Source organism: Anser brachyrhynchus (assembly GCF_964034855.1).
Source record: "Anser brachyrhynchus genome assembly, chromosome: 4".
Classification (NCBI taxonomy): Eukaryota; Metazoa; Chordata; class Aves; order Anseriformes; family Anatidae; genus Anser; species Anser brachyrhynchus.
Window position 1 is genome coordinate 49,052,241 of NC_137698.1, and position 13,716 is coordinate 49,065,956.

General features: G+C 39.5%; 2 protein-coding genes across 4 annotated transcripts in view; one reads left to right on the forward strand and one right to left on the reverse strand.

The window, feature by feature from the left end:
- The window catches only part of RASSF6 (Ras association domain family member 6), a 128,806-nt gene that overhangs the window by 55,036 nt on the left and 60,054 nt on the right, over positions 1-13,716 (forward strand). The window contains exon 1 of one of the 3 annotated variants that reach the window (XM_080591536.1): positions 8,804-9,502. The exons of 1 other annotated variant lie outside the window; for it this stretch is intronic. The gene's annotated coding sequence lies outside the window, so the exon portion shown is untranslated. Of the gene's footprint in view, positions 1-8,803; positions 9,503-12,579; positions 12,659-13,716 lie in introns of those variants that run through there. One more of the 3 variants, XM_080591535.1, reaches the window with a different exon arrangement.
- On the reverse strand, positions 10-11,104 carry LOC308194926 (interleukin-8). The gene is made up of 4 exons (XM_080591566.1): positions 9,529-11,104; positions 8,623-8,758; positions 7,942-8,025; positions 10-7,363 (listed from the first exon to the last, which is right to left on the reverse strand). Exons 1-4 carry the CDS (start codon positions 9,587-9,589, stop codon positions 7,333-7,335), a joined length of 312 nt encoding a protein of 103 aa, XP_080447692.1. The 5' UTR covers positions 9,590-11,104; the 3' UTR covers positions 10-7,332.

Consider the following 13,716-nt stretch of genomic DNA (forward strand, 5'->3'; position numbering starts at 1 on the left):
TAAGACATGTAGTTGTCAAAATTGTTCTCATATTGACAAAACTTGATAGAAGAATTGCCTCTGATCCTTGTCCTAAACAGATAAATATTTAGAATGTAAAGCTTTGTTTTCAAGTACTTGGAACCTGATAAAACCACAGTCTGTGGTTAGTTGTAATGTATTAAATCTGCATTAATGCCTTTGCAAATATCATTTTTATTGCTTTGAAGCCTGTCTACAGATGCCTCTTACATTTGTGCAATCCACATTTGTACAATCCTCTTTTATATGGCATAATTGTTATTTTGGGAAAACAAACACAAAACAAACTGCCTCCCATAAAAGTTAAGAAAAACAAAGGAATGCTACATAGAGAAAGACCTTACCTGCATCAGAGTGAGGTCAGACAAACAGAAAATATTGCATAGCAATTATTTTCTACCATGAGTAGACTGTTTCTTTAAATGTTCACTAGGTTTTAGTTCAGAGTAAGTACTGAGGGTAGGTAGTTTTCTCACTGAGCGTAGGCTGTTGAAACTGAAAATCATTTGTCAGTGTTTTTGTCACTGCCTACGTGTATGAACACACACTCAGGTTTTAACAGGTAGGTCACTGGGTATTTTGGAAAGCTACTCTGGCTTTAGTCATAAGGGTTTGAAGGATTTGCTCACATTCAGACACAGCTTGTGATACCAGGGAAACAGTCAGGGCTGCAGCAATGCCATTCGTGATTAGATATGGGTCAAGAATGTCTTCTGTTAGTGCTTCTGTATTATTGGTACTTCATAGCCATAAGCAGAGCTTTCTTTAAGTGCATGGAAGAGGACAGTTTATTTTCAGAAAATGCATGTGTTTCTTCTTACCTGGATTTTAAGGTCACTGCAAAGTGGGACAAAAAAAGTCCTGTCAACAGTTAACAGTAATCACTGCTGAAGACTGCCATACTTTGAGTATACACTAACATAACTTGAAGAGCGATGATAGTCTAGCAGACAGGCAAATGTGTGCCCTAAATATGTATCTTACAGTTCATAAACAGTAAAGAAGGAAAGAATGCACTGCAAAGAGTTAAAGCAAAAAGAAAGAAAAGAAAATGCTCCTATTTCTTAGAAGTAAGGTTTGACTTCCTATCATCTGCCTACATTTTTCTTTCTCTTTGTTATTCGGTATTTCCTGGAGGGAGACTCTCCCTGGCACCACCTGATTCCTTTACATTGCCAAGAGTCCTGTGATAGTAAGCCACTTGAAGTAAGATGAAACAAATTTAAAAGTATCTTAGAGGGCAGAAGTTTGAGCAGAAGCCCAAAGGCCAGGCACCCCTCAGGTCTATTACAGCAAGCATCCTAAAATCAACCCCAGTTCTCCTAGTGTCCACATACATGTGCTTTTCCCAGTATGTAATCCTAGCTACTGCCAAGCATTACCACTTTCTCCTCCACTGAAAAGGTGTAAGGGCACAAATGCTTTCCCTGCTGCATCAAAATGCAGTACAAATGCTCACAACAGTATTATTCATTGCAGAAACGCTGGACTTGCATCCCCTGCAGAGCTAACGCAGCCTTCTAATAATATTCGTCCCATCAGAGGAATATGAACAGGCTGTAAGAGTCAAAAGTGTACCTCAGAAGGTTGAGGGGTGCCAAAAGCGTGGCATTTTTCTTTCTTAATCCTGGAATTAAGATTAATTCCTCTCAGCACCTTCACACCCATGTCTTGATCCCACTTTCACAGCAAATCGAAACTGTCAAGAAAGAACAGATATGAATCCAAAAACCAAAAATACACTTATTTTCCTAACTAATGGTGTCTAACCATGTAGCAGAGAAAGATGAAATTTGTATCCATGTCCCTGGATATGAGAGAAGTCTCCCTCCTTGGTGACATCCTTGTGCAATAAGAAGGTAAATAAAGGTGATAGAAATATTTCCAGAGGAACTCCCTAATTGTAAATAGGAATGTTGAGTATGTCAGACTTTTACAATCATATTGACATTTCAGTTTTAGCATGGGTGGTTGAATTGTGATTCCTTTGTTTGCTGGTAATCTTGAAAAAAAGGTGACCTCAAAAATTAAAAAAAGGAGGGAAAGAAGAATTGACAGTGGTTTTGAAGTCATTGTGATTTCTGTGGAAGAATGAAATACACATCTTTAATTTTAAAAAAGCAAGCTAAGTAGATGGGCTTATTCATTTGATGCACATACGTGCCATGCAGTTTTCATTATTTGAGAAAATGCTTGTAAAGAAAAGCTGGAAATCATCAGTCTCAGCAGCTCAGTGCAAGCATTGCTTCAGTGCTTAAAAACTGATTTTGGCATTTTGGCATATTGTGTTAGCTGAGTCAGAAAAGCTACTTTGCTCTCCTTTTTCCACTGCCTTCCCCAAAAGCTGAAAGCTCATTGGAGGAAGAGCAATTAACTGGGTCCAAATGTGCTTTCAAAACAAGCTTCTTGTCTAATGAAATTTTACTTCCACAAATTTTGAAGGTTTGTATCTATGAAAACAGTGATCTGCAAAGGAAGAACGTACTGGATTTTTCACAGTTTCTCCATCCTCTGGTAGAGAATAGGAGAAATTGCTAGACTGATACTGGAGATGCCAGTGTGCCATTTGGAGAGGAAAGTCTTTCTTCTTATAGCCCCTAGAATCCTGGCTGAGTCAGTAGAGATAGACGCAAGTGGGATCTGGTCAACCTGGTATACCTTTCTTTCCAAAAAAATTGATCATGTTCCTCGTGAATAAGATAGTTGGACCTGTTAGAGGTTGATAATTGGTTAAAATGGATGATATTTGTTCAAAAAAAAAAACAAAAACAAAAAGAAAAACAACGAAAAACGTATCTATACTGAAATCTGTCTGCAGAAAGTTGTAGAAAGATGTCACAATGATGCCTGTTAATGAAAGGGCGATGTAACAGCATCAGTAAGTATGAGTATGTCTAGTTATATCTATAACTAACAGTATATGTACAGAAGGAGTTGTAATTTTGTGATTGCCCCTGAGGAAATAGATCTGGGTGTCACAGGTTTGATGCTCCTAGACAACTGTGTAAAATGTATGGCAGCCAGAAAGGCATCTAGAGTTCTAGGAAGCATTTAGAAAGGGATTATGAAGAAAAAAAAAATGAGAAAATATGAAAAAATCCTGTGTGTCGTGTTGAAGGCAACTAGATGTGTGTAGTTCTACAACACATGATAAAACCATGGAAAAATCATTGTCACAGGATGATGAGAAGGCAAGAAGTGTGATGGGTTTGAAGAAAACATATCATAAGTACTGTAGATATGCAGTTGCAATAATACAGTGTTTGGACTTGAACTTTAGCTAGGCGTTCAGTCAGATGAAAGGGAAACAGCTTATTCCTTTTGTAATTCAAAACTGTAATTTCCAAATTACACTTAGATTCTCAGACTGCATTCTAGATTCTTCCCCTCATAATGTCTTCCTCTCTAGAGATCCATAGAAATGGTGAAAGAAGGCATCTGTACACTGACTGCGACTAATACTTACTATTAAAAATAAATGTATATAATATTAAAAACAAACGTTCGCAATTTTTTTCAACAACAAGCATCTCAGTCTTGATTTCACAGGTGGCAAAATTCTTGTTTCAGTTTTGCACACAGAAATAAAATGTCTATTTCCTGACTCACAAACATCCATGGAAGTCTGATTCTAAGAGGGTCCATTTCCTGTGGAGTCAGTCATAATATCCTCATATAAACAAAAATAAATGCAAAGCTTGGAACAAGTCTGCAGTACCAAGCTGGCACTATGTGTAAATTTCCTGGGATTTTCCCATGTTAAGTGATAACAACTTAAAAAATGCAATAATTTCCAGAATGGGGAGCAATCCATAAAACAAAAGAAAGCAAAACATGGACAAAGTATCTGTCACCTGATACATGACCAGGATGTTTGTATTAGTCAATATACAGCACAGACAGAAAAGGGGAGACCAGCAAGCTAATGTTTGTATTCTCTGTTCTTTTAAGGAAGAGTTTAGAGTGCTTGTCCAGGGACTTTCCAGTATTTCTTTCAATGACTTCCTCTGTGGTTTGCAACACTTATACATTAGAGAGAAATATACTTTCGATATTTTAAGAAAGCACGTATGAAACAAAGCATATGAAACATATGAACCTTGAGGGAACACATTACAGTTCACAATGGAGTTTTTACAGCAACCAGCCATGGGAGGGAGAAGATAAGGGGAATGACGTGAGGTTGCTGCTGGGTTGTTTGGTTGTTGTTATTGTTGCATTGCCCCCAGCTTGAAATTGTTGCTGTAAGAAGGAAGAGAAAGTGGTTTTGAAGAAAGGTGAAGTAAGGGACCATGAAAACAGCTGAGGACAGAAAGTACACATAAGTACCTCTGTTGCATTTAATTGTCAGGATGGCAGGAGAGAAACAAAAGGAGGGTGATGAATGCAGACGGCTGTTATAAAGGGAATGGCCTTCTGGCAGGGCTGCAGAATACAATTCAGATGCAAAATGAAGTGGCCAAGGGGAGCAGAAGCTTCTACACGATTGCAGAAAGGCGAAGGTGGACAAGAATGTAGAGTTAACTGCAATGAAATCTCAGGGTCCTTTCAGTGGTGGCACAAATGTCCTGAGTCTTCCTCAGCTCTCTGGTGTATTACACAGATCCATCTGCAAACACACACACGTGCGCATACACACTTATTAAATAGTCTACATGTGTTCAAAGGATGCTGTTTTCTCCTGTTTGTGCATGACGTGGTAACTGTAGAGCACACTGTTCAGAGGGCAAGTGGCTGAACACCTCAACCTGATGCCAAACTCATGTGGGTTGTGTAGAGAACAGAAATTGATCTCACTGAGCAACGTCTTCAAGAAGAAGCAAGCCAAAGACTGTTCTCTGGCTTTATAATCACAAAGTTACCTGGCCAAAATTCTTTTGAGGTTTTAAAAATACGTAGATCACAGGTAAAGGTGAAGTACCTTCAGAAAGAATGTACGCAGGGTCTGAAGGATATGGATTCACCTGAGTTTCAACTGGTTTTGTGCCAGTGATAAAGCAGGAATCCAACCTATTTTTGCCATATCCTCTGGAAATGCTGTTTACTTGGGGCTATTGTGTAGTCAGTCTCTTGATACTCTGTTTTATCTTATGAAGGTTTCATTTTTTTATAGCAATGCTAGTATTTGCAACAGGAAGAAGTACGTGCAGACTGGCATATTAGATCTCCTTCCTACATGGGCTTAAGTCCCTGTTCCAAATCCAGCAGGACAAGGTCTTGAATCTGATAGATTTAGAGTTTCCAAAACATTCAATACCTCTCTTGCAATCTTCTTTTCCTCCTGTCTGGTATAAAGCCCTTCAAATCCTAACCCTTTTCCTCTCTTAAGAGAAGAAGCAGGCCCGTTTTTTTGCCTCATTCAGCCTTTGGTTATGAAATGGGCAAACAGGTGGGCAAATTGGTCAAGAATTTGCTTTGCATGAGTGTAAATTGGGATGCTAACCCCATGCTGCTGTGGCACGAGGACGGCTGGTTCTTCTGCACAAAGTGCCTTTCACTCTGGGAAGTGATCCTGAAGAAGAGAAAAACAAAAACAAAAACAAAAACAAAACAGAAGCCACGTTTTCAGATCAGCTAAGCCTGATCTGGTTACTCCAGAAGAGAACATACAAAATGCCCTTCGGGTCAGTGCTGATGTCCATCCAGCCCAGCAGCCCGTGTCCATCAGCAGCAACAGGGAGTTGCCATCCCCACTGTACCATGCCAGGTCCTAGGGAAGTGAGAAGTGTGTCACTCCGTATTCCCTTTAGTATCTGAATCTGTCTGCCTCCTTCCAGAAGGTCTATACAATATAATTATATACTGTGTAAAGAAGTACTCTTCCACCTATTTTACACTGACCTGCAAGTTTCATCAAGTAACATCAAAGAGTCCTGTGTTCATGTCATCAGTTGTCTACGTGATTTCTTAAATCTTGCTCAAATTCTCCTCAGCCTTCTCCTCTCCTAAGTGCAAGACATTTTCAGTCTTTCCTTCTTTTCAAAGATGCAGGCGTAGAGCACTCAGTGCTCTCTGTTCCAGCAATCAGAGTAGCAAGCTGTTGTTACACCAGGACAAATGCTTGATATCTGGGTGCCTAAAATACAGACCCTAAAATTTTGGCAGACAAATAGTGGCCTTTTGATGCAGTCAGGATTTACAGCTCTGGGGCTGATCTGGGCACGGGCAGCATTCAGACATCTGAGGGTAAAGCTGTCTTATAACAAGGAACCTAAATTAGGAGCCTTGCCCCACAGCCCAGCAATCCTCAAAGCCAGAAGAGAGGTGGATGAGCATTTTACCCTACCCTCTTCCCAGAGCTAGGAGTTCTGTTTTGCATTCAGTAGTGTCAGGTTACTGTAACAGAGTGACTTAAAGTACCATGGACTCCAAATTGGCATTTCAGCTCCAGAAATCAGACCAGGATAGCAAAACTGGAGCAAATTGTTTCCAAATAAAGTGAATGAAAATGTAAAATAACAAAGAGATAACAAATAGATTTTTTTTTTTTGTAGAAAGCATTTATTAAAATATTGTCAGGAATAATGACATTCTCACAAGCAAATTCTGTCTATATAAGCTACAATTTTTTCCATTTGATGAATAACTTGATAATTAGACATAGAACCAAGTCCTTACACAGCGTAACAGGTCTGTGAACATTTCTTTAAAAATTATTATTAGGAATGGAAAATACAGTAGAAATTAAATAAATTATCATCGCTTTCTGTCTTGTGTAGAAACTACTAAATAAATATATTTATAAATACCACAGAAATCACAATAAATAAACACCAAAGCCACTCTCTTACAGATTCTGCAGGCTAGATTTTTGAAGTCATAAAGTCAGAGCTCACAGTGAAGCCACGGGCTGACTGTGATTAAGGAAACTGCTGTTGACACAACATACTAGAGCACTCCAGGGGAGCAGGAGGATTTACTGGTTTGCTGCTGTAATAGCAAAATAGTAGGGCTTCGTACAAGCAAGCTGTGCTGTAAGTGCATTGCACTTAACTGGTTGTGTTTGACTGAAGTGACTTCCAAGGGATCTTCATTTCCTTGAGCAAGCCACTTCTCCTGTTCAGTATCTTCGGTTTCAATGGACAGCGTGTCCTACGGACAGCACTGACCATTTTGAAAGACTTTCTTAAATAGATGCAGTTAAATAAATAAATAAATAAGTAGACACGGTGATCTACGGCGAAGATAAGAACACCGATGCGGGAGGAGGAAGGTGGCATGCCTCCTGAGAGTAGGATGGTGCTCTCCTTGGGTGTTTCTCTCAGCGGAGGAGCGGGAGCGGTTCTGAGAGTTTTTCTGTCTGTATTTTTCTTACAGCGGTGCATCAGAATTGAGCTGAGCCCTGTTAAGAGGTGAAGGAAAAGGGTGGTTTAAAAGGCGGTTCAGAGAACGATTATCATTACTTAGTATTGCATGAACAGTTAAGAAGGAGTGAGTGCTCTGTTTCCAACTCTGTCTGCTGTCACAAGGCACAGAGACAATGAAGGCAAAGTTTCAAAAGCAATTACTGGAGTGCCAGTGTTTGCATAGCTGGTGCCCAGCTAGGAAACTTCTGCACCAAGAGTTTCTGCATTCGCTCATATCAAGGAATTCATTAACTTTGAAGTATGGATTATTGACATAGGATACTGCAATTAAGGGGCAGATGGATTGTACTAAAGACCCATTTTTCAGGGAATGTTCATTTCCCTGCAGACAGAGTTGCCAGTACTTAGTGGTTTAATAGAGGCATAGCAGCTTGAGCAAGGACCCTGCAGCAGAGCTCACAAAAGAGCTCATTTCTATAACTAAGCAACAAGTATCCTTGTTCTTTAAATCTGACTAAGAGCAAATGGAAACTATCACTATGAAACCCTACAAGTTGGCTTTTTGGGGAGGCTTACAACTTAACTGCCCAAACTGAGAATGAACAGGACTTACTTGGCCAGAATTGCCTTTACGATCAGCTGTACCCAGGGAGCAGTGGGGTCCAAGCACACCTCTCTGTTGTCCTTCAGAGTAGCTCTGCAAAAAGGAAAGAAAAAAAAAGTCAGGAAAATAGTACGTGGGTTTGTTTTGTGCACAGAGTGTAATACTGCATTTTCAGAGTCTGCGTGCCTGCACTCAGATGGCTCACACATTCCCATTAATCCTCCTCAATATTTATAGGTACTTGTTTGGAGTTTGTTTGCATTAGTAAAGATTCTCAAAAAAGCGCTGAAACCTCCAGTGCAAAGAGGAGTTTCAGCAGTATACAGATTGCAACATCTTACTCCCTCCTCCATGCTGTCCCAAACCAGGTTAGTTTCAGGGGCTCCCTAAATCTGCTTAACAGGAACGTATTTTGTCTCTCTGAGGTGGTCACAGGACTGTTTTACTGTGAGTTTTGCCTGCCAAGTAAATGCAGGATTCAAACTAAGTTAGTCCCTCGTGCATTAAGCACTGACCAGTCCTTGCAATTCATGTTCTACCTCTGTAGAACAAATACTCGGTGTGTCCCGTGACAGATAAATACAGATCAGTTCAGAAATATACAAGAAAGGGAGACTACGCAGAAAGCCTGCAGCCACAGCGCAGTGCGGAGTGCAGGTACAGAAGAGAGGCTCTTGCAGAGGTACTTACATGATTTCAACGTTCTTGCAGTGGGGGCCGCTTTGCGTCAGCTTCACATCTTGAATAGATTTAGGGTGGATGAACTTCGAGTGAGTGCTTATGCACTGGCACCGGAGCTCGTTTCCCATCCTTACCAGGCTCCTGCCTATAAGCAGAAAAGGAAGATTGCACTTTGAGAGGCAGTTTTATCATCGCTGTATTGACAGAAAGCACGGCTGCTCCGTCTTAAAAACATTCTAGATTAGAGTCCTGCATTTGGCCAAGCTGACTAAATCCTCATGATGTAAAAATCAGTTGTTTATTTTTTTCAGAGGATCCAATACCTGAGCACATTTAAAATTAAATTAGCGTGGCGTTTTAAAATAAAACCACACATTTTGTTGTTACTTGCACTGACAACACTGCTGATTACATCATTTCACTATCTGGATTGACAGACTGGCACCTGTCTAGAAGATAGAGCCCTGCATTTTTTCCCTAGCTTGAGGCTCGTCTTTGCTGCATGTTTTTATTGTTTGTTCTCCACTGCCAGCTGTATACTGCTTGCCTGAGGCAGCATGGTCAAGAAGTCAAAAACATGAGCTGATAAGCTGAAAAATACTGTCCTTTGTGTGGGAAGGCAGAGGAACATTCAAACACTTTTAAGAAGATCCTGCCTCTAGCCAAATGCACTTGAAATACAGAAGCAAAGCAAATATCAGTAGCATCCTTAAAATTTTTCCCACAAGATGTCAGTAACTCTTCAGTACGAGAGCTGCACGGTAAATTTCTGACTGAGGAGAAGCAGCTGAAAATATTTCAGAAGAAACCAACTTGCTGAAACAAGCATAAAGCTACCTTTCTGCAAGGACACGCGTCTTGGCAGATGCCAAGGCAGTGCTGCAGTCAGGTGGGTCTCGGCAGGGATTCGCTTACCTTGAGACAGAGCCACGGAAATCAGGAGAAGAGCCAGGACAGCCCCAAGTTTGCCGTTCATGATTAGAGAGGAGTCTTTAGCTTGGCTGTTGAGCTCAGGTTCTGTGGAGCTGTGACCTCTCCTGGCAGAGGATTGCTGATATCTGAACTGAGCAATCCATTGTGCTTTTATATGGTTTTGTGCCTGACTTGTGTGCTCTGCTAGCTTGTAGATTGCGTTAGAGGAATTTCCCAGATGCAGTAAAAATGAGTCACATGACTGTTGTGAAACTCCTTCCTAGATGACGATGAATTATTCTCCTGCAAATAATATAATGCATTAGTTTATTAAAATACATAAATAATATCCCTGCAGTCCAGTTTCCTTTGTAGACTTTTGTAAATGTTGTGCTTTTTCTGTAATGCATATGCTTATTATTTCATAATATAACTTTCTGATGGTTTCAATTACTTTTATGTTATAATTGTATTTTTTTCTTCATGGTAATAACTGTTTTTGTAGGGATGTTTGAGATATTTATTTTCTTCTCTCCCTTGGTGGTGATAGCTTCTACTTATCTGATTTTACACAATTGGTATGGAAATCAGATAGTGCTGAAATCAGTGAAAAGCTTTTCCACTGCAGTCAAGATTTTACCTCTGCACTATTTTGATTTTACTGACTTTTTTTGTTCTTTTCTTTTTTTTTTCTGTTAAAGTGGTATCTTACAAAATAAATTCATCTCCAATACTTTCTGTTTAGTAAAGGAATTGAGGGTGTAGTATTCAGAGCTTCCTAGGGGATGTAGATACTTGATTCTATGCAACCTTGAAAATCATTCCGCAATTTTCTTGTAACACATGTTAATGAATGAGGAAGCTTTGTATGCAAACACAGTGACATGACTTGCCGAACACAATTACTTTTGTTTGCTTTATAAATATTGGTATTGTTAATAACTCGTTTCTCTTTCAGTTACGGTAACCCTAGGTCTTAACACAGGGAAATAACAATAAATATTACGGTACTGCTGTAGACAAGCTTGTTAAAGAACCTTGTTGCATGAATGCTGAGTATTTATTTACTGTGGCTGGTAGAAATAATAGCCATTTCAAGGGAAAACTTGGGCTCAAATGGTGATCTATCACATAAACAAAGATATGGTTTTTAACCCACCTGGAGTGCATGCGATTAGGTGAAGACATTCTGTTCTGATGCTGTAGAAAAGTTGTTCTTTTGACTACAAAGACTTTTGCTGCTTGTCATCTCCAACCTCAAAGCTTCATGTTTCTGTGATCTGAGGATTTATAGAGATATTTCTCCCTAGCTTTGAGGAGTTTGTAAAAACTCAACTTATCTTTAGCATGTAAAATATTGTAATTTATTTATAAGAACAATTGAACAGTTTGTTTATAATTTCTTATATTTTACTACTTACCATTAGTCATTAACTCCCTTGATAAAGAAACTTTGTGATGAAAATTCCTCTGTTTCCTATCACTATATCAGCTGGTCTAAGAAAAGATATAACCAAGTTTGACTCTCCTACCACTTTCTGAGTACTGAGTCAACAAAAGATACCACTTTCTGGTTCCAAATGGTGTTTCTCCTTAACTGTATGCCTGTCTTACAGAGCTTTCCTGAAAAATACCTGTAGTTCTCTTACGGCATGGAAAAGGAGGAGATTTTAACAGATATTGAAGCTTGTTTTTTGTTTATGTTTCATTTAAATTAACAGTGTGGTTTAACTGGGATCACATTGTAGATGTCAAACTTCTAGCCAGCTTACTTTGAACAAGGTTTGGCTGATTCTTTTCTTTTGGGATCTCTTTCTGTATTTCTGTCTCTCTACATATGCATGCATACACACACAGGGTAATTAAAATCTGATTAGGAATCCTATTTTCTTTGTAACTATTTACAGCTTTATTATCTAATTATGGCATGCACTGAAGTGTCATTAATATTTGAGGCAAAAAAAAAAAAGAAAAATCCCCTTTGAATCCCCTAGTATTATCACTGACTTCTTGCCCTCCTTAGCACTAGACTAAGCTATTTCCTGAGTGTGGCAGTAACAGAACCACAAAAAATCCCCAGGACAAAAGTGAAGCCAAGAGCCTGCTCCACCTATATGATTAACCCTGCCCCTGAGCTAAGAGTAAGTATCAGTTTAAAAGAGCAGGATATTTGTAATGAAATAGAAGTCCACTATGTTTTCTGAGAGCTAAAGCATCGCCTCTGCCTACACTTTTTCTCCGATATGACACAGTTTCACCAGGACTATGTAAGGAGATGTAATAGTGGCATAAAAAGGTTGAGACATGAGATCAAGCCCAAAGGCTAGGCACTCCTAACCTGTGTTCCTGGGAGTGCCACGCTTCACTCAAGTTCTCCCTGGAACCCTTCAACACTTTGCCCAGTATCTGATCCCAGCCCCTGCCTGTGGGAACTCCAAGCCCATTATCTGATTTTGGCAGCATGTGTTTTCCCGCCACCATCCAGATGACTTGTGCAAATGGAATTGCCTTCCCTTTTGAAGGGTAACGTCATTAACGGAGCTGATACTGCCGCGAGCAGAGACCTTCCATGCTTAACTTTGTTAAAAGCATGCAGCTGTAACAAAGAAAGCAAAAGTTATGCAATAATCCAGTTGCTGAAAGACTGCTGAAAAGGGAAGCAAATACTTCCCTTGCTTGTGCTTTAAGGCAGGGTATAGGATGTGTTCTCCATGCTACAGGATGGAAGACACTATTTCTTCTTTTTCATGACTCATTGCATTGTGTAATGAAAACACAAGCCAAAAGGGATTTTCTTTGGGATCTTGGCTGGTATCATTTAGAGTCTTCATATGTAGCAAAGGATGCCCAAACACAAGGGACATGGTGGAGGGGATTCAGGCATATTCTGGTGATCAAGACCATCATGAGGGGGTGGGAGAGAGGTGGGCTCCAGTACCTTGCTGTTTTGATTTGCCACAGTCCCAGGTGAACGCTTTAACCTCTGCATTCATAAAGTTACTGTCTCCAATAAAACTAGGAATCTGTCTTTTTCAGACAAATTCAAAACTCTCACTTGAAAAGTTGCAAATGCCAGACCCCAAAGGCACAGGAGCCAAAGGTTTCCCTGGAATGAGAGCTCAACCAATGCAAGGTGAGCTCTACCAACTACTGTTTCCTGTGTGCCCTCTCTACCAGCCTACTCCCTTTTTTCTCCAAGAGAAAAAGTCCCACAATCTTCTGAAGTCACCTCCTTTTTCTTGCCAATGGCTTAGCATTTGCTTGTCATTCCACTTGAACTGTGGAGCGCGGAAGGGACAAATACTGGGGGTTGGGAAATAATCATTTCTGCTGCTGAAAAACTGGGCACGTTGTGCAAACTCTTGTGGAAGTTAACGGTGAGGCAACATGTCAGGAACAGATATGTAGAGAGCTGACTGTTTTTTGACTTGTGTGAGGAAGTGATGACAAGGAAAAAGAAGAGCTTAGGTCAACTGTGGTTTTTGTTTTTTTGTTGTTAGATTTTTTTCCACTTAGGTGTCTAAATATAGATGATTATGCACCCAGATCACCACACGCATTGGACTTTCCTAAATCCCTCTGAAATCATAAAATAGCAGGACAGCTTTTTAATTGATTTGCCTTTTAATTTGTACATTTAGAAATACAATAATAAAAGTATGTATTTGTCTGTTACAGCTCTGCTGGCAAACAGTCAATTCTTTATTGTAGTTGTCATTTAAAAGATTGTTGTGGGCTAAATGCAATATTTCATTTGATCCAATTCAATATGAAGTCACTGACTATTAAATATCTAGTAATACTAGTAAATGATACATTAGTGTCATAATATTAACACACAATATTAACCAATCTTCGTAATTAAATATATATTTGATCTACTTGATATTAACAGAAGAGATTATAAGTCCTACTAGAGAATTCATAGGGACAAGCAGCTAAAGTTTTAACTGCTAGATGAAGGCTACATTTATTCCTTTAGTTGCATTTCCCTTTCATGACTGTGGCAGGAAGCATTTTCTTCCTGTCCAGCAGACTGTGGAAGTAAGATATGGAAGCAATGGGAAGAAACATATGAGATGTTTGAGGAAGTTGTCCTGGGAATTTCTGATTAAATTAGAAGTGGTTAGTAGACTATTTACATCATGCATTCACCTCTGGTTCTTCAAAGGTCACTTGCTGTTAATTTAC